Source organism: Megachile rotundata, chromosome 2 (assembly GCF_050947335.1).
Source record: "Megachile rotundata isolate GNS110a chromosome 2, iyMegRotu1, whole genome shotgun sequence".
NCBI lineage: Eukaryota > Metazoa > Arthropoda > Insecta > Hymenoptera > Megachilidae > Megachile > Megachile rotundata.
The window spans coordinates 22,361,381-22,382,499 of NC_134984.1; the positions used below are offsets into that span (position 1 = coordinate 22,361,381).

Genomic DNA, 21,119 nt, shown 5'->3' on the forward strand with positions numbered 1-21,119 from the left:
ATAATCATTAGTAATTTTTGTTTATCCCTATACGAAAAAACAATACCGTTTTAACGATAAAAAAATATGTATTTAATGATCAATGATACAATTAAAGATTGCAATAAAATATAAGAATAAACTTTCATATTTTTCTAAAATAAGTAACAATTATAGTTCCGTTTTATCACCAATCAAATTTATTATATATTAGTTGCTTTTCACTATAGAACAGATGCCTCTTCAAGCAGTGATCTGTCGATAAGCAACTAAACAAAAATTGGTAATAGAATCTGTAACAGCAAGAACTTGAAGTGTATATAGTTAATGCAACTAAACACATATAAAAATAACCCCATATGAACTATGGGTTTAATATATCTGCTTGGAAAATGTTTTGACTAATAAAGAGTTGATGTAATCTGTTCGTGTGTGTAAAGAAGATCGTGAAAGAGTGATGTGGGAAGCCGGTACGTTTCCTATTTGTTGCTGTTCTGCTTGAACTTACCATGTCCAATATTTTAAATATTTTTACATCACTACAATTGTAGTGGAAATAGACACCAAGACACCTGTGATATAAGTGAAAAGAATGGAAGATCCAAACGAAAATCTGGATAGTTCTGATGTGAACAAAGGGGTGGAATCACCACTTGGAATAGAAATGAAATTGTCAAAGAGCAACTACCCATCCAGCGTTCACTCTGAAGTTTCAGACGAAGCCAGAGAATTGGATGCTCTTTTGAATGAAGATGATATAAAATTGATAAATGCAGGGGGAACATCTATAGATGGACAGGAACCAGTGGAAGAATCAATGGAAACTATGCTTGAAGCTTTGCAGAAAGTTGAATCGCTTATTGGTATGGACATTGAAACTTCTAATATTGACTCATCTATATTACCTGTAGAAAACCAAGAACAATTAGAAGAAGCTATATATACAGAGGAGACACCAGATACAATGATATCTTCAATGCAAATGGAAATTGAATTGTCTGAAAACAAGGATGTTCCTTCAATACAACCAGAATTGCAAGATCTTTTGAAAGAGCATAATACGGACAATGAACAAACACAATTGCAAGAGGAATTAGAAGATTTATACGATTCGCAAGAAGAAGCTGAGTCTCCTGTAAAGATAGAAATTAAAGTATCTGATAATGAAGATGACTTGGCTACTTTGGCAGATCTACCAGAAGAAAGCAAAGAAGTAATAAAAACAGATGTTATGTTAGGATTATCACCTGAAGTTCCAAAAAGTGTTAAATCACCTAATGAAATGTATGTTGAATTGACAGAAGCAGAAACAGAGACATCTTTAGGCTTTGATGAAAATACAAAAGATTTGGAAGAGAAATTGGAAGTTTCTGAAGGTTCTAAGCAATCAGTAACCGCTGAAGTGGAAGTTGAATTGTCCAAGTATGAGGATGAATCTGTCATTGTCTCGAAAGATTTAGATGAAATTAAAGACACAGATACAGAAACAATATTAGACAATCAGGAACCACTTGATATTGACTTAAGTACTATTAAATCATTAGATATTTCATCTGAAGTAAAAGTAGAGGTAACAGAATTAGAAAGAATACCTTTAAGTATACAAGAATCAGTTGAAGAACCTGTGCAATCTGTACAAGAGATTTTGAAGATACCTGTAGATGTAGTGCAAGAAAAAGTTGAAGAATCTGTGGAAGTCACAAAAGAGATTTTGAAAACATCTGAGATGCTTTTTATTGCTACAGAAAAGCAAGAAACGACAGACCCAAGTAATTCACTTTTAGAATCACCAAAAGAAATAGAATCTGTGGTTGAACCTAACACTGAAGGTTTAAAAGATGAAGGTATCTCAACAACAGGAATAGAACAGACAATTGTTGCAGAACAGAAGGATAATGAACAATCACAGCCCATAAATGAATTAAAGTCATTTCATGATAGCCCAAAGGAAACTAATTTATCTTCAGAGATGGAGATTGAACCGTTAAAGACTGATGTAGAGTTGGATGTTTCTTCAGATTTTCATGAACAGACCAAAGAACAGAATAAATTAGAAGAAAAATTAGAATCACCTCCTGAATTTTCAAAAACAACTGAGACCTCAGTTGAAATGGAAATTAAACAAACAGAAGCAAAAGAAGGAGATTCTATTGTTTTAACAGAAAAATCAGAAGATCCAGAAAAAAACGTAAAAACTTTTAATCCTCCTGAACAAACTAACTCAGCAATTGAAGTAGAGATGAAACTATCCAAGACAGATGACATATCTGCCCTACAGCCAGATATTGAAAATGAACCTGAAAATGTGAAAGAAGAGGATGAGATTAATACAATTCAAGATGCACAGAAATTGTTGGAGGAATCTGAAAAGACTCCAATAGATGAACAAGAACCAGTGGATGAATCTATGGAAACTATGCTTGAAGCTTTGCAAAAAGTTGAATCACTTATTGACATGGATATGGAGACATCTACTATAGATGATGCATCCATACCATCTATAGAAACTCAGGAACAATCAGAAGAAACATTATATACTGAAGAAATACATAAAGCAGTGGTATCTCCAACTGAAATGGAAATTGAGTTATCTGAAAGCAGAGACATTACTTCGATACAGCCAGAATTACAAGATCTTTTAGAAGAACACAATAGGAATAGTAAACAAGCAGAACTAAGAGCAGAGTTAGAAGGTTTGTATGATTCACAAGGAACAACTGAATCTCCTGTAAACATGGAAATTAAGGTATCTGATACTGAAGAAGATTCAGTTACTTCAAGGGATATGCCTGAAGAAAATATAGAAGCAATCAAAAGTGATGTTACATTAGAGCTAATGTCTGAAGTTCAAAGTAGTGCTAAATCTCCAACTGACATATACAGTGAATTAACAAAAATGGAAATTGAAACTCCTTTAGTCTTAGATGAAAAAACGGAAGATTTGAATAAAAAATTGCAAGTTCCTGAAGTTTCTATGATGCCAGAATCGCCAGCTGAAATGAAAGTTGAATTATCCCAGCATAATAATGAGTCAGTCACTCAGCCAGAAGATTTGAACAAGATTGAAGACAAACAAGATGAAGAAGAAAAGCTAGATAATCAGGAAATAGTTCATACAAATTTAAATGAAGACAAATCATTGGAGACTCCGCTTGAAATGAAAGTAGAACTAGTAGAATCAGAAGAAACACTTGCAACTGTACAAGAACCAATTGAAGAATCCACAGAGATTACACAACTGAGTTTAGAGATACCTGTAACTGTACAAACACCAGTTGAAGAATCTATTGAGGCTACCCAAGACATTCTGAAGACACCTATAATTATACAAGAACCAGTTGAAAAATCTATGGAAGCTACTCAAGAAATTGTTAAGGCATCTGTAGATGTACAAGAATCGATTGAGGAATCCATGGAAATCACCCAAGAGATTCTAAAGACATCTGAAAATATACAAGAACCAGTTGAAGAATCCATGGAAATCACCCAAGATAAACAAGAAGAATCAGAAAAAAATGATTTTCCTTTAGAAGAATCTGAAAAAATAAAGTCTCCAACTGAATCTACTATTCATGATTCAACAAATGAAGACATTTCAACAGTTCAATTGAAAAAGCAAGTTACTGTAGAAGAACAAGATGATAATGTAGAGTCACAACTAAAAGAGAAACTAGAATCATCTTGTGTGAGTCCTGAAAGAACCGACTCTCCTTCAGAAACGGAAATCGAGTCATTAAATATTGAAGATAAATCAGTACTTTCTCTGGATCCTCATACAGGGGACAAAAATATTGATGAGATAGAAGAGAAATTAAAATTGCCTTCTGAATCTTCAAATAGAATTGAATCCCCAGTTGAAATGCAAACTGAACTGACAGAAGCAAAGGAAGAAGCTTTTATGACTCCTATGGAAAAGTCAGACCTCCAGGAAAACTTAGAATTGTTTAATGCTTGTAAAGAACTTAGCTTATCAGTTGAAACAGACATAAAATTATCCAGTGCGGATGATACACCTATTAGTAAGCCAGTGATTCAAGATGAACCTGAGAATGAGAAACAAAAAGAAGATATTGTAACTCAAGATACACATAATTTATTGAAAGAATCTGAAATAGAAATGGACTCTAACCAGATGTCGGTAGATGTACAATCATCAGTGGAAGAATCTGTGGAAACTATGCTTGAAGCTTTGCAGAAAGTTGAATCGCTTATCAGCACAGATATGGAGACTTCTAGTATCGGTGATTCATCTGCATTACCTACTAAACAAGAACCCTTAGAAGACTCTGAGCCTGTTTTGAGAACACCTAATGTGGAGGTATCTTCATTTGAAACAGGAACTGAATTGTTAGAAAACACTGCTACTTGTTTAATACAATCAGAAGAGCAAGATCTTTTTAGACAACAGGTAGAATTGCAAGAGGTATTGGATACTTCATTTAACTCACTAAATCCCCTTGAGAAGATGAAAGTTGAGGCATCTAATAATGAAGAAGATTTAACTACTTCTAAAGAACCAAAAAATTTACCAGAGCAGACTAAAGAAGTATCAAACATGGAAAACACGTTGGAGTTACCACCTGAAATTGCAAAAAATATCAATTCTCCTATTAAAATGGACATCGAATTGACTAAAACTGAGGCCGAGATTTCTACAATGTCAAATGAAAACTTGAAGAATTTGGAGAAACAATTGGAAGTTGTTACAGATGCTAAATTGTCAGAATCGTCGAAGGAAATGGATATTGAACTATCCAAGTGTGACAAAATTCAATCAGAACATTTGGATGAAACCAAAAATACAAGTTCAGAGAAAGAACTAAATAGTCAGGGACCACATGATATAAATTTAAATACAGATAAATTATTGAACATTTCACCTACAATGAAAGTAGAGGTGACAGAATCAAGAGAAGCACTTGCCAGTATGCAAGAATCAGTTGAAGAATCCATGGAGATCACTCAGGAGAGTTTGAAGGAAACTGAACCCTCCATTAATATAAAAATTAAGCTTTCTGAAATTGGCACAAGAAGTGTAGAAATGCAAGAAGAAACAGATGAAACTAAATCTGTTCCTAAGGAACCAGAATCTCTAATTGAACCAAAAGTCAAAGTTTCAAAGAGTGAAGATACCTCTATGGCACAAGCAGAACGGCAAATTGTTGCAGAAGAACAGAAGGATAATACACAGTCAAAGGAAAAGTTAGGATCATCTTGTGACACTCCCAAGAGAACCAATTCTCCTTTAGGGATGAAGATCAAGTTATTCAAAACTGGAGATGCTTCTATTATTCCATTGGATTTCCATGAAGAGCCCAAAGAGGCAGGTAGAATGAAAGACAAATTAGAGTCATCTTCTGAATCTCCAAAGAGAACAGAGTCTCCAATTGGAATGAAAATTAAATTAGCAAAGACGAAGAGTGGAGCTTCCATAATTCCAATAGAGAAGTCAGAAGATGTAAAAGAAAATCTAGAAGCTGCAGATGTTGCTAAACGTACTGATTCACCCCTTGGAATGAGAATCAAACTTTCAAAGACTGGTGATGCGTCTATTATTCAATCAGAGATTCAGGACGAGAATAAGCACACAAAACATAAAGAAAAGGTGGACTCAGTTCAGGATGCAGTAAAAGTATCGGAAACATCATCGGGAATGAAACTAAGGTTGATAAACACAGAAGAGACAACTGTATTAAAAGAAGAGCAGATGGAAGAAATGCAGGAAGTTTTGCCAAAAGTTGAATCTCCTATTGGTATGAAGATTAGGCTTTCTAAGTCCGGTGATGCCGCTATTATACCCCCAGAAAAGCAGGAACATACAGAAGAAGCTAAGAGAATAGAATCACCGCTTGAAACAAAAATCAAGACTGCAATGCAAGTAGAAGGACAAAGTACTTCAGAAGAACACAATAGGGATAATGTATACATAGAACCAAAGGATAAATTAGAAACATGTTATGGTTCTCCAAAAAGAACTAATTCACCTATAGGAATGAAGATCAAACTGTTTAAAAGTGGAGATGCCTCGATTGTCCCTTGCAGTTTATCTGAAGAAAGTAAAGAGTCAAGTAAAATGAAAGACAGATTATGTATGTCTTCTGAAGTTCCAAAAAGAACAGACTCTCCAATTGGGATGAAAATTAAATTGGCAAAGACAAAGGGAGGAGCTTCAATAATCCCAATGGAAACATTGGAAGACCCTAAGGAAAGCTTAGAAGTACCTGATGTTTCTAAACGAACAGAATCTCCTCTTGGAATGAAAATTAAATTGTTCAAAAGCGGTGACGCTTCCATTGTTCATTCTGAAATTTCTGAAGAAGTCAAAGACACCAAGCAAAAAGAAAAGTTAGAAAATAAAGGAAAAATTGATTTAGTTCATGAAGCATTATCTGGAATAAAAATGAAGGGAACAAAGGTGGAGGCATTAGCAGCTTCACAGGAATCCCCTGAAGAATCCATGGAACCTGTACCAGAATCTTGGCAAAAGGTTGAATCTTCTATTGGTATGAAAATTAAACTTTCCAAATTTGGTGATGCATCCATAATTCCTGTAGATAAGCAGGAGCATCATGAAGAAACAAAATCCATTCAGGAAATACCTAAGAGAACTGAATCTCCTCTTGGAATGAAGATCAGACTATCAAAGACTGGAGATGCTTCTATAATACAACCAGAATGGTTAGACCATTTAGAAGAACACAACAAAGATCACGCACAATCAAAACCAAAAGATAAATTAGATGCTTCATATGATTCTCCAAAAAGAACTGGTTCCCCTTTAGGAATGAAGATCAAGTTATCAAAGACTGGAGATGCATCGATTGTTTCTTCAGATTTGCCTGAAGAAAGCAAAGCAATGACGAAATTGAAAGATAAATTGGAGTCGTCCCCGGAAGTTCCAAAGAGAACCGAATCTCCGATTAGTATGAAAATTAAACTGGCAAAAACAAAGAGTGGAGCTGCTATAATATCAATGGACAACACCGACGATTCAAAAGAAAAACTGGAAGTTCCTGATATTCCTAAGCGAACAGAATCACCACTTGGAATGAAGATTAAACTTTTCAAGAGCGGCGATGCGTCCATTGTTCACTCGGAAATCGCCGAAGAAGTTAAAGATGCAAAACAGAAGGAAAAAACAGAAAACTGGGAAAAAGTTGATGTATCTCAAGATGCAGGTAAATCATCAGAGACTTCTGGAATGAAAATAAAGGTCATCAAGTCAGGAGAGACGCCGATAATTATGCAGGAACCGGTGGATGAATCTGTAGAAACTACCTCAGAGTCTTGGCAAAAAGTTGAATCTCCCATTGGTATGAAAATCAAGCTTTCCAAGTTTGGTGATGCATCCATAATACCTGCAGAAAAGGAAGAACAACCAGAAGAAGGTAAATCTACACAAGAAGTACCCAGAAGGACAGAATCTCCTCTTGGAAGGAAGATTAAATTCTCTAAGACTGGTGATGCTTCTATTGTACCATCTGAAGCTATAGAAGATGGAAGCAAGTTAATTCGAACAAATGACACAGAGCATTCAAAGCCTGTTGACACTGCATTAGGTATGAAAATAAAATTGCTGAAAACAGGAGATGCTTCTATTGTGGATTCAGAGAAGAAAGAAAGGCAGCAGAGACGTCAAGATACTGAAACACCCTTGGAAATGAAAATTAAGCTATCTAAGACTGGACATGCTACAATTGTAGCCTATGACAATCAAGGGGAAGCTATGTATAAACAAAAAGAAATTACAGATTCATTGCAAAGTCATTCCCAGAGATATAAGGAATCTGTGCAAGGTGTTCATAAAGATTCTGCATTAAAGATTTTTAAAACTGGTCATTCATCTATTTTGCAGGGCAATCGTTCAGAATTAACAATTGAACCTGTACAGGCACAAGGAAAAAAACTGGATAATATGCTTGAAATATCCCCTAAACGCAAAGATATTAGTATTGCACCAATAGAGTCCAAAAAGCCAAAATTAGATGCTCAGATTACTCAAATTTTACCTGAAGTAACAATTCAGCCTGTGGCGTCTAGGGATCAGAAGCAGTATGTATTTGAACAGAAGAACAAATCAATGAACCTTTCACAAATGAACGTGCTAAATCAAGAGATCAGTATTACTCAAGTTAAATCGTTGAAGCCAGCAGATACTTCGATGAGCGAGAAACTTAAAGACATGCTTTCTAAAAATGTCTCTGGGTCTCCAATGAACTCCGACTGTGAAATTATAGAGCAGCGACCAGAATTAATAATCGTTAATGAAAATTCAAATTCTAGCCAAGATGTCGTAATAATCGAAGAAGTTTCTCTCAGCAGACCACCAGAAGTAAAGATACCTAAGAAGAGAGGTAGACCAAGGAGAAATCCGTTACCTCAAGGAACTACTCATCCTCCACCACAGTTGTTAGTGCCTAGAGATCCTCTGTCTCTGGATGATATGAAACAAATGCAACAACCACAAGTACCGCGTATAGAATCGAGGGAAAATGAAAGACCTAAAAGGACTTGTAGGAGTCAAAAGAGTTATGCTCCTCCTAAAAGAGGTAGAGGCCGAGGTTTGTACTTTTTGATTAATTTGAAAACTTAATGTTTAATATATCATTATTTCTAATATAGTTTTTATTGCCCTTATTCATCAGGTAGAGGAAAACGGAAATTGGATGGTGCAGATTCACAAATGTCCAAGAAAGCTAAGATAGAACAAGATTTAACCATGATAGAAGCTTCAACAACAGCAGTAATAACCATAGACGATTCTATGACACAGTCGGAATCATTCGGAAAATCACCGGAATTGTATAAAGCTCTCAAACAACCAACTTTGGATTCCAAAATTATGAACCTTTCAAAGGAAAAGAAAACTATGGGATCAAAAAGTGATGGTATTAAAAATATTCATGCATTAAGTAATACTATTTCAGAACAAACTATTAGATCACCAGGAATGAATAAAGAAACGGAAGTACAATTGAAGACAATATCTAAATCTAATGCATCAACCGATAATCTTAAAGATGAAAAATTAACAGAAATTGTATCTGATAAAATGGATCCTAGATCTAATGAAAATAAATCCGATAAACCATCAGAGAGTACGAAGTTAGAGAATAAAGATATGTTAATACCTCCAGGAGATCCTAATTGGCTAACGCCGGCGTCGAAACGATCGTCTGAAACTGTTACAAAAAGCGAAAATGTATCTACGGTACAGGTTATAGATGAAGAAACAAGAATGAGTGCAGAGTCAGGTTCAAGATCTCAAACTCCTGCCAGAAATATTCCTGCACAAGGTAAATAAATTAATAAGAACTTTTCTTTCTTAATTAGCAGTATATTGCTATAGAAATAATTTTATAACAAGCATATTAGGTTGTAAAGAAAATTCTGTACAGCAATTTCTTCTTTTTTATTAAATGACAGTAAACAATAACTTCAATATAATATTCAATGGTCGTGCATTTTTAGAACAAGAGTAGATATACTAGTAACATATATCCTTGTTTATTTTATTTATATAACGATTTATGTTTGGAACTATTAAATATTATTCAACTGTACTTTATATCTTTAACATATTCTTTTTGAGTTATATTTTCTAAATAATTTCCTGAAAGAAAAAGACACTGAATCATAACAGTAAAACACAAATATGAACTATAATTATTATATGACTAAATTAAATCAAAAGATAAGTGTATTGGTAGACCTCCAAGCAAGCTATCTATAAATAGATCTTTTCTTGTGCCTTAATATCTTTCAAGTGCAAAATGCACTTGATTTAACGTGTATAGAATTTCAAAGTTATGGTAGTCTGTACTATATTTCTTAATTAATTTTCAGAAATATAGTGATAAGAATAATTTTATCTATTGTTAGTACATATTATTTCTTAACATAGTAAGTTGCTCAGGGTATAATCAGTATGAACAAAAGTATTACTTTCAAAGTAATTTTCTTTAAATATAACTTTTATTCTATAATTAACTTCATATATAGTTACATTTTAATATCTAACTAATTATACTTTAATAATGATTGTTACAGCGTCTGAAACTATTATAAATGAAGAATCTCAAGGAAGTGTGCTTAGCACTGCAACAACAGAATCAGAAAAAGTAAAAGTTAAAAATCGAAGGATGGAAATTAATTTTGATCCAGATGAAGGACCATTCACTGTTGATAAAATAGCCGAGTATGAATGGCCACTAGATCGTAAAGGTGAAACATTTATGATACAAGAACAAATATCTCAATATCTGGGTGTAAAATCTTTCAAGAGGAAATATCCAGATTTAAAACGAAGAGTAGTTGATATGGAAGAAAGAAATTATTTAAGAGAAAATGGACTGGTTAGTGAAGCAATGTGTGATATGGGTAAGAGTATTTTATTTTATAGTCTACTAATGAATACTTACATGAACTAATGTCATTAACATTATTTCAGGTTTAACTGCAATCTGTAGTTCAGAGGTATTAGATGTAATGTGTAGTGATTTTCCTGATCAGTATGAAGAATACCGTAAACATATGCGTGAAAAACAAGTAAAAGAGCATTCCAAAAAACAAAAAGAATTAACAGCAGCTGCTAATGCAGAAAAAACTAGAATTGATCTAGCAGAGATGGCAGTGCAATCTGCATTGTCTTGGAATATTAGTTTAAACAAAGCTCGCAGAGAAGATAGAAAATGTAGTTTAGATTTACAAACTTTCACAATACATGTGCCAAGAAAGCAACAGAAAGTTGAAGAACGTAAGGTTGGTTACTATCCTGTTGCTTTAATACCAGGACAATATACAGATTATTATCGTGAATACACGCCTGCTGAATTGCGATATTATCCTTTGAATACCGTTCTGTACGGTCCTACGAGACCAAACGAACGTAAATTTGATAGTCAGTCTGAAGGCTCGCAAAGCGACAATGATAGTGATTCATCTTCAGATGATTCGAGGTTCGTGTTATCATTTTAAACTATTACCATCGTAATATTTCTTATGAAAGAATAGTTATTTACTTTTTATGTAGCTCATCTTCTAGCGAAGGAACACAAAATACAGAAGGTTCTCAGTCTACGATGGACGACGTCGATATGGAAATAGCAAATCAAAAAGAAGAAGTAAAATTAAAATGCAAAATGTGTTTGAAAACTTTAAACAAACATGGTAAAGTTGAGGTGTTGATTCAGTGTGGCACATGCAATGGACATGGTAATAATTATACATTTGTTATAACTTTCCTTATAGATTATTTATTTAACTACGAATTTATAATAAAAGTTGTAACGATTTATTAATAGTTCATCCGTCATGTATTGATTTAACATTGGACATGGTTCCCCATATTCAATCATATGCATGGCAATGCACAGACTGTAAAACTTGCGCGCAATGCCACGATCCTGCAGATGAAGATAAAATGCTTTTCTGTGACATGTGTGACAGAGGGTACGTCTTTCTGTAAAAATAAGTAAAATGTAATACTGTATAATTGTATAATGTTTAATATTTTTTAGATATCACATTTACTGCGTTGGGTTACGCCGTGTACCCCAAGGAAGGTGGCACTGTCAAGAATGCGCTGTTTGTGCAAACTGTGCTTCGAAAGAACCCGGTGGTATTAACTCCGATAGAAACAGCGTTGCTCAATGGCAGCATGAATACAAAAAGGGTGATAAAAATACTAGGGTTTATGTTTCAACGTTATGTGTTCCATGCTCAAAGTAAGTAAATACTAAATTTTTTATTTTGCAATGCAATGTGTGAAAATGTGGTTTAATACATAATTTATGAACTGCAAGATTCTTTAAATTGTCACGGGGCTTAACATTTGCTTCACAGTTTCCTTAATCCACACTAAACTCCTCTTTTATAAGAATTTTCAAACTAATTTTACGTACTCACGATATTAATATATATCTGAATCTTTGGATTAAAATAATTGTGCGCAATGTAATTAACATGTATCTTTCAATAATTGTTTAAAATTTAAGTAGTACATAAAAAAGCGTCCAAGATTCAGAATTTTACAAATTACATTAAACTGTGGCATTACGATAAACCAATGTCCAACTTCACTAACACCATAATATTTATGCAATAACAAGGCTATGGCGAAAGGGTCGCTATTGTCCGCACTGCAGTCGCTGTCATACTGCTCCACGACTCGACCTGGAAGCGAATCTAGTGCATTGCAGCGCATGTGACAAATATCTGCACTTAGGTATTGACACAAATTCCATAACTTTCCACTATTTCTTCTCCATTGCATGTCCTTGCATTTGCTTGTATCATCGGATACTTTTTTTGAAAAGTAACTTAAACATTTAAGATAGGCATGACCAAATGGGAATTTTCAAATCACATTCGACTTAAGTTTTTCATTCCACCCGTGCAGTAGAGACACAAAACTGTTTATCAGATATTACTGTCATTTGATCATGCCTGACCTAAAATATGTTAACATTTTCAGGTACTATAAAATGTAAAAGATCGAAGGCTATTCGGTCATATATTAAAATGTTAAGATATAAATATAAATTATATTGTTACTTTAATAACGTTCGTTTACAGATTGCGTGGAGACCAAGGGGGTGGCATTAGACAGGAAAAATTATCTGTGTGATTTTTGTGCACCCACTCGCCAGCATATGGTGAAGCCATTAATGTCAAAAACGTTAAAAACGTAGACAGCATAAAATGTACAGTTTCCGTTTGAACTTGAAAACTGTATAAAATGTGAATTGTGTGTGTAGAGAAAGTGATAAGATAGAAAATTTGTACGAACAATGGATGCATCGTAATGGTTTAAGTGGTTAATTTATCATAAACTGTTTCTTACAATTCACTATGTAAAAGAACATAACTGTACATATTTGTCATAAAACAGTGACTATCGCTAGGTATACGTAAAAGCTTAAGATACAAAAATATCTTCATATATTATTTAGTGACAATTCCAACATTATTTTTAAAACTTTTGTTAATGTATTGTAAAATGAAATAATACTTTTTTTTAACAAACTGTATTCATAATTTATCTTCTTAACATCTTATCAGTAATAAGATGTTAATTAGAAAGACTGCTTTACAAAATTCTCTAAAGTAATTTTTAATATTTTTTTAGTGTATATAAGGTGCTATTTTCTAAAATACTTCGCTTATCTAAGTTAATTATTCTTTTTTAAAACGTTTATAATTTAATCAAACACCTTACTAATTGTACATTTTCTATTTTAAAAAATAGCTAATGATTAATACATATGTACATTTAAAGCAAGGAAGAAGTATAATAAAATATGAGACAAGACAACATTTTCTTAAAAATATATATCACTTTCTTTATTTTTCTTTTGCAATATAATCCTCGGAATAGTACTTTGTTGCGAGAGTTCCATGCTTGCAAATATCTTTTTTTACATATTTATAGTAACGCAGCTTCCATGTCGTGAACAGTATGCTGTGTATTCCTCGTATCAGAAATTCTTCATATCTTTTTCTTAACAATTATACATAATCAATAACCAATTTTCCTTGTTCAAAACTAATTACATTTTATAATATATTACAAGAATGTTTACATTATTTAGTAATATGTACAAGAAAAGAAGATGACAATATTGAATTCGAAACAATGGCAAAATTGCAAAATTCAAACTTTGGTACATCATTGCATGAATGTTATACTGTCAAAAAATATTCTAATAAATTAGCATATATCGCTTTTGTACAAGATGTATTTCTAGAGCACAGATCAGTTATGCAGAAATTACCGAGGATTTTTCACAATATCTTTGCGAAGTAGATACTTTTTTCCGTAAAGCTACATACCTGCCATCGCGATACAAAGTTTAAATGATAGCGGAATAATATCGGCAGCATTTTAAAAGTGATAGTAGACGATCGTCAAGATAAGTGCTCTTTAAATTTTCATTTATCGGTTCAGTTTTCTGTTAATAAAATTGAAAAGGACATGAATTAGATTCTTTTCATACTTCTTGTTAAAATTCATAGGTTTCCCTAATATATTTCATAGGCACTAGCGTAACTAGGTAAGGACCAGATCGAGTACAGATCCCTTAAAACATGAACTGCCCGTAACTACATAACATAAAGAACAAAGGATGTAAAATATACCGCGTACTCTAAATTTTCAATGTTCAAATTTCCAAATTTCTAAATTCCTATAATTCCTAAGTACTAAATTTTCATATTTCTAAGTATTCAAATCCCCAAAACCCCAAAAGACATTTAATCATACCTGATGCGAGGCAATAATAGTATGAATAAAGCTAGAGGATCTCGCTTATCATAAACAAATATCCTAGTTACGCTAATGTCGATAATTAACTTTTTTCGTTAATTCAGTTTGCTTTGAGCGCTACTATAAAAATGGCTGTGCACGCTTTCAAATTCTTCCATAAAATCACACACTTAACACTCCGCACGTATCGTGAAATTGTGAAAAATAAAAAAATAACTTGAGCAAAAAACGAGGCGTAGCATACAGTAACACGTTACGAGATGACATAACGCGTGTTTGCATTACGTAGAACACTTACACTAACGAGACAAAGTCACGAATGTCTCGTTGACTAGCCGAATATAAATACACTATTGACAAATGTCAAGTGAATTCTGAGCAAACCCAACTAGCGACCAGTAGAAAAGGTGAAAAATAACGTTTATATTCGAGCACTGATGCTACTAAAACAATTACCATTTCGAATATAGAAAGTTTTACAACCGTGGTCGAGTTTTCTATAGCCATTAACAATAATTGCCATTTTATAATACTAAAATTGATTGACCTTGGCTCAATATTCACTAATTAAAATAATTTAAATGACAAAATAAAATTTTTACGATACCCCTTTGCGATACGATAATCATTGTAAATAATTGACAACGTAAAAACTGTTGTTAGGCTTTACTCGTGTCTAATACCACATATGGATAAGAAAGTACTGAAATTATGTAAGTGTGTTGCTGGGATAATAGTAGTAACCAAATTTCGCGTAGAAAATTTAGAAAGAACGTCTTGAACGAACTTCGGTCCTGGCGAACTACCGACTTTATAGAAGATTCGTAGATTACAGGTTGGATTTATAGTTTGGGATCCCTTTGTAAGTTTGCACAGCACGTACTCAAATGCCTCCGTTAATTCGCTAACGGTTAATTCTGCAGAGGGCAAACTTGTTTCCGTGGCTAAATTACCAGTCGAATTGGATGAACCTAGTTAAAATAGAATCTCTTTTATACATGTATATATTAAACAAACATTTAAGTAAAAATGTTTATGTTCAGAAATACGCAAATAAAAATATATACCGGTGGACATATAACACACAATAGCTGAAACATTATTTTCATAATTCCACCTACGCCTTATTGCCACTTTAAAATTACCTACACATTTTCCAGTCTCTTCATCTGTAATACAAAAATTTTCAAAAATACTATGTTGTATATGCACATGTACATATATGTGTACTTACATTCAAATCTATTATTATCTCTATGAGCCCAAACACACCATTCAACTTGAGCACCACGTGGAAGGTTTGGAACAACAATGTAATCCACAATGGCATTATTTGTTCGTTTTTCCCATTCCTTTCGTGCGTCTGGTATGTAACTAGAATGAGTCAAAAAACAAATACCTTGCACAATATCCCTGAGTTGTGTATTTGAATCCATAGCTTTCACAATTCGATCTATGTGCCTCAACGTTAAACGACATTGCCTTTTAATATTTAACTCCAGAATAGTCATACTGCCAGGCACCAAGGGTATTTGTCCAGCAACTGAGATTATGTCACCGACCTGATAAACAAATATGTATTTCCAGGTTACAATTTTTCGATCAACTCAATAACATTTTTAATATTGAAATTATTTAGTTTACCATTAATTTTTAAATCTACCACACAAACCGTTACAGTTTTTTTCTTATATAGCAAAATAAAAGATATCAATTGAAATACGATAAAATATGTATAATACGCCAGACATGTCCAAGTGATCACCGCTGATAACTTCGAAAATATGAGAGTCTAAAGATTTGATAATTTTAGATCTTGGAAATTTGAAAATTTGTTACATCGAACATATTTAAACAGTGGCTCGTGAGCCATCACTTGTTCATGTCTGACATACATGATCGCAACACAATGCCTGTATCTTCCTTTATATTACTTATTACAAACTTAACATCTTATTTTCATTTTAGAAAAATTTTATTTTGTTTACCTCACTGATGTGTTTCTTTTGTAAACCAGATGTGTGTGCGTGCGCGTACGACTGCGCACATACACACATTTTGTCTACATATACACACAGAGACGTTCACGCTAATTCTTTTGTAACGGTAGTACACTCACACGAACTGCTTGAGAGTAAGGACCAATGTTTGCAGGTGCCCAGTGACTTATGCTCTGAACATGCATTGTATGTCGTTTGTGAACTTTCTTATCACCACAGTCTTGAGTTTCTTTATAGGCTATAGCATCAAGAACAACATGTATATTTAACGGACATTCCACACATACGCGAACTGGTGGATTTGGTTTATTTAAACATGAGATGTAAGCCTCATTTATAGATATGTAATTTGACATATCTTTTATATACAATGTTACTGCAACGATATCCGATATTTGAAGATTTTCCTTTTTGACTAGACCTAAATAAAACGATAACAATGTTTTATCAATCTATATCAAGCACAGAATATATAGATACTGGATAAAACAAAAAAGTAACTAAAAGATAGTTTAAAAGACTTAAAGTTTACCTACTGCTTAATTTCTCCAGTGCCTCTCGCATCGCGGATTTAGCATCTGGATGTTTTCCAGCGATACCGCCAAACCAGAACCAGCCGGTTTGATTTCTATTTACCACGGGCACATCAGGATAATCTTCTTCTTCGTATAAAATTTGCATAGGACTCGGTGGATTAAATTGACCTATGTTAGTTTTATACGTTTTATCAATTTGTTAGGTGGCAAACAAACTTTTCGTATTTATTTGAAATTAATACCAGAATTTGAAGTCTTGAGACTACTATCTGTACAATCGTGTTCATCGTTTTCGTCTTCCGATAGATTACAACCATCATGTAATTCTGGACCAATAATCTCTGCGATATAGTCAGATGGAGTTTTAATAGGAACATTTTTTAATCTTTCTTGTAACGTTGATCCTTCGACGGCGTCCTGATAAATATTCCTTTCAGTTATTTACTTGTTCATTCAAGCAATCTTAGAAGTAGAAAATATTATAACTCACACTTTTTTCTTGTACATGAATTTTCTTGAAATTCAAATATCCAACTGGTGCTATGTTATCATTTGAATGTATTACACTTTCATATTCATCTCTAAAATAAAAAACAAGAATATCCGAAAACAAGTTTCTATCATTTGTTTTTATAATAAATATTACAACTTACATTACTATGCTTTTATTAAATAGTGGGCAATCTAATGTGAAAGTTTCATATTCTCCACCTTCTCCACACATATTAACACCATATTTTTCTTTCTGTGAATAAATATTAAATCCTTATAATATGTTATATATATATATTTGTTTACACTACTATTTTATATTAAACTTCTTTTATATATATTTCTTTGAATACTTGGAGTATTTCCAATATAGAATAAAATCAAAAAACATTGTTTTGTAACAAATTAATCATTAAGACATTTTACTTACTATTTTGGCAAGATGGGATTGCATTTCAGAAATTGGTTTACCCAAATGCCTTGGTTCAAGGCCTAAAGCTGCTACTTTTATTAAAACTGCATTTACAGAACTTTCTATCATTTCTTTTAACAATTCATCTTGTTCTCGTCTCCACAAATACGATAAAGAAACAAGACCTAACCGACCACATCTGAAAATAAACTTTTACTATTAGATATCATTTTATGTATTAAAAACAAATGAATCTTTTACTTTCTACAGTATAGATTAACAACTTGTATTAAAACTTGTATTAAATAATTACACATTTTCCACACGAATTCGTTGATAGTCACTTAGAATAGCTCCAGATGAAACAGCTTCTATATTTTCTTTTTCCTAAAATTTGATTGATACATTAAAAAATTTGATTATAGTACATTAAAATAAAACCACTCTAAATTTACTTAACATATAAAAGTCATAAAACAACCTAATATCTACCTTCACTTTACTTAACAACCTAAAGAGATCTTCAACTTCATCATTTTCTGTTGGATAATAATATTTTTCTTGCATTTTTGATCTACCAAATGTTGGTTCACGATACATTGGTAAACCTATAGCTTCTGCAATATATTCAACACCTTGATATCCAACAGTTTGAAACATGAATGAATCAAGTTCATCTACAAATTAGTTGTTCTTAATTAATTTATGAGACAATATATTTTATTGATACACAGAAATAAAAAATATTTATAAATAAAGACATGAAATATTTTATTAAATATATCATAAATTATTTACCCTTCCCAACAGGGTACAAATTAGCTAAGGCCACAATATCATGACCTGCAGCTATACATTGCATCATATTAAAGCAAGAATCTTTTCCGCCACTGACTAGTGCTACAACCCTCATGTTTCTGTTTTATAATCACAATCTCTAAAACTTATCAATAGCTTAGAGTATACAAAAATCTAAATATACTTTTTTCAGATAATCATCTGTAATCAAATAATTAAAGTATCACTTGATAATAAATCTTTTAAATTAACCGCAACAATGGTAAATAAAATCAAACTATTCGTTAGACATCATGTATATGCTTTAGTGCATAAAACTGCACAAAAAGCTTTTATAATTATAAATTATACATAAATACACTTACAGATACAAATTAATAAATCAATGATATACAAACAAAATATATAATATAATTATTCCACTACTAAAATTTTTAATGACGTAAGCTATAAGTGCTTATAAAGAATATATAAAGTAAAAACAACATAATTATAGGAAGATGTAGACATATTTAGTATTACTTATGTATAGATTGTCTGCAAGTATATATTAAGCCAAAATTAAATTTACGAAATACATATGCACACGTGTTTCTTGAATAGTCTAATTTAAAAATAATACCATTTAAGCATTACTATTTCCCAAAAATATTTATGAAAATTTAAAAACCTGTTTTTTTTATTCTGCCTTAATCCATTGTATTTCCAAGAAAAGAAAATTACATGTCAATCACCCAACTAAAATCCTAGAAAAGATAAACACAAAAAGACACCGGATATTCAGTTTAACTTATTAATATGTGTAACAATTGGCTAGTGAACAAAAATTAATCACTGTACTGTTCCAAACAGTAAACGTCATATAATCTGAAAAAATCTTGACAAAATCCGGATTTTCTTTTTAAAAAAGCAACAAATTTGGTAAAGCGAAACGTAAAATTTGAGTTTAATGAGATGTTAGAAAAAAGATTGGTGATTATTAAAGAAAAAAAGAATACCTACGGAGAGATTTTTTGGTTATTGCCGATCTCGGCAAGATGAGAAATATTACGGAATGACGGCCGGCAATGAATTGTACGGAGACCGTGAACGATAATTTCGAACTTATGTACGTTAAAATAAACTCTAAATTCTCAACAAATGTAATATTTACATTAAATAGGCGATGAAAGTTCCTTACACGGCAAAGTCTATCAGAGACTGCGATTGCTTGATAGTGGCGCCTCTCTGGGATAGAACTTTCAACGTAAACCATATTACTCGTTCAACGAGAGATTATACTCTTCACCTGACGAATTTTTGTTTCTTCTACGCATGTCAGCTATGATTGGCTTGGCATGCTTTGTAACTAAGAGCAACGCGTAGGCGCATTTACGACTTTCGTTACGACAAGCGCATATACGCAGTGATCTAGAATTTCGTATATTACCTAATTCCAGTATAATTAAGTAGCAACTTGCAAATGCTGGCAAGCGCTATTCTACAACCATGCCTATTTTTTCATTTTATTAATTGTAAGCTACAGGAAAACAATCCCTGCCCAATTATACTTATTTAACTCTACTGTCAGTACCAATCGCATCTTGAAATTATACAAGTCGATTCGCAAGTTACATAATATTGTGAAAATACCACAAAATTTTCAAGAATTCTTTTCAAATTCTGCTTTATATTATCACATATTTTTGTTCACCGAGTGTATAACCGAAGGAATGAAAAGCATATCATATTGGAACAACGCTAGAATAGTGGGGAATCTCTTGAAGTTAGCAGCGTTGCGCAAGTTTATATGATCTCCCGTTGAACGAATAATAAACTGTAGAATTGAGGTTATAACTTATTTTAACTTAATAATTGTTTATAATCTTTATTTAGGAAGTTTGATTTTTATTTTGTTTTCAATATGTTCTGTATTTTTTATTTCTATGACGGATTATTTAAAATATTACATAGTTTTTGTTAAAACTGATGCTCCTTTTGAGGAATTCTCAAGTATAATTCGTGTGACCATACCTCGTGACATCATCAATGTATAAAATATATCGATGTCTCGTTATTTCAATCTGCTTCTACATTATAATTTGCTGATTGTAATATACCTTGATTCAAATTAATCATAATTTTTTCTATTTTTTATGTATCTGTATATACTGTTTAAAAATTCTTATGTATTCTATAAGATAAGAATATAATCCATCATGGTAATGGAGCACCAGACTCTATGGATTAAAAATGCATTATAGTAGAATCAGTTTAAAATAGTTTTTCAATTTGTACTTTCTTAAATTATGTAACAGCTTGTCTGTTGTTTATTAACATAGTCTTATTTGTTTAGTTTAAGATGATATATTTTACATATTTATAGCTGTCAAAGTAAATTATCGAAACAAGTATACTTAGGTTCTGTTTTACGATACGATAAAATAATTACAAGTGCTTTATACGTTTAATATCAACTAATTTCATATAAAAATTTTATTCATTTTATATCGTTATGGAAAGTTAATTAAAAATTCCATATTTCTGTGTAATGCTATTAAAATCGGAAATACCATTAAAAATGAAGTTTTCATATTTTAATAGATTAAATTTTGTACTAAAATTATACGTCTTTATGTATGTAAATTATATAAATG

At 32.3% G+C, this 21,119-nt stretch overlaps 2 protein-coding genes across 16 annotated transcripts; one reads left to right on the forward strand and one right to left on the reverse strand.

The window, feature by feature from the left end:
- Positions 1-147: 147 nt before the first annotated feature.
- e(y)3 (PHD finger protein enhancer of yellow 3) lies at positions 148-15,755 on the forward strand. 5 transcript variants are annotated; one of them, XM_012293670.2, is made up of 10 exons: positions 160-449; positions 531-8,540; positions 8,625-9,275; positions 10,030-10,359; positions 10,430-10,937; positions 11,012-11,193; positions 11,283-11,430; positions 11,499-11,705; positions 12,090-12,205; positions 12,556-15,755. In XM_012293670.2, exons 2-10 carry the CDS (start codon positions 572-574, stop codon positions 12,669-12,671), a joined length of 10,227 nt encoding a protein of 3,408 aa, XP_012149060.2. In that variant the 5' UTR covers positions 160-449; positions 531-571; the 3' UTR covers positions 12,672-15,755. The 5 variants fall into 5 exon arrangements, with proteins under 5 accessions (XP_012149063.2, XP_012149061.2, XP_012149062.2 ...); XM_012293671.2 differs by having other exon boundaries at positions 157-8,540; positions 11,024-11,193; XM_012293669.2 differs by having other exon boundaries at positions 160-8,540.
- On the reverse strand, positions 13,297-19,777 carry LOC100877901 (uncharacterized). 11 transcript variants are annotated; one of them, XM_012293663.2, is made up of 14 exons: positions 19,637-19,763; positions 19,154-19,229; positions 18,484-18,684; positions 18,178-18,362; positions 17,999-18,072; positions 17,704-17,884; positions 17,435-17,526; positions 17,272-17,362; positions 17,024-17,198; positions 16,782-16,949; positions 16,365-16,666; positions 15,480-15,807; positions 15,313-15,414; positions 13,297-15,216 (listed from the first exon to the last, which is right to left on the reverse strand). In XM_012293663.2, exons 3-14 carry the CDS (start codon positions 18,596-18,598, stop codon positions 14,912-14,914), a joined length of 2,118 nt encoding a protein of 705 aa, XP_012149053.1. In that variant the 5' UTR covers positions 18,599-18,684; positions 19,154-19,229; positions 19,637-19,763; the 3' UTR covers positions 13,297-14,911. The 11 variants fall into 11 exon arrangements, with proteins under 11 accessions (XP_012149053.1, XP_076385209.1, XP_012149052.1 ...); XM_076529094.1 differs by having other exon boundaries at positions 19,664-19,761; XM_012293662.2 differs by lacking the exon at positions 19,637-19,763 and adding an exon at positions 19,486-19,624.
- Positions 19,778-21,119: the final 1,342 nt, after the last annotated feature.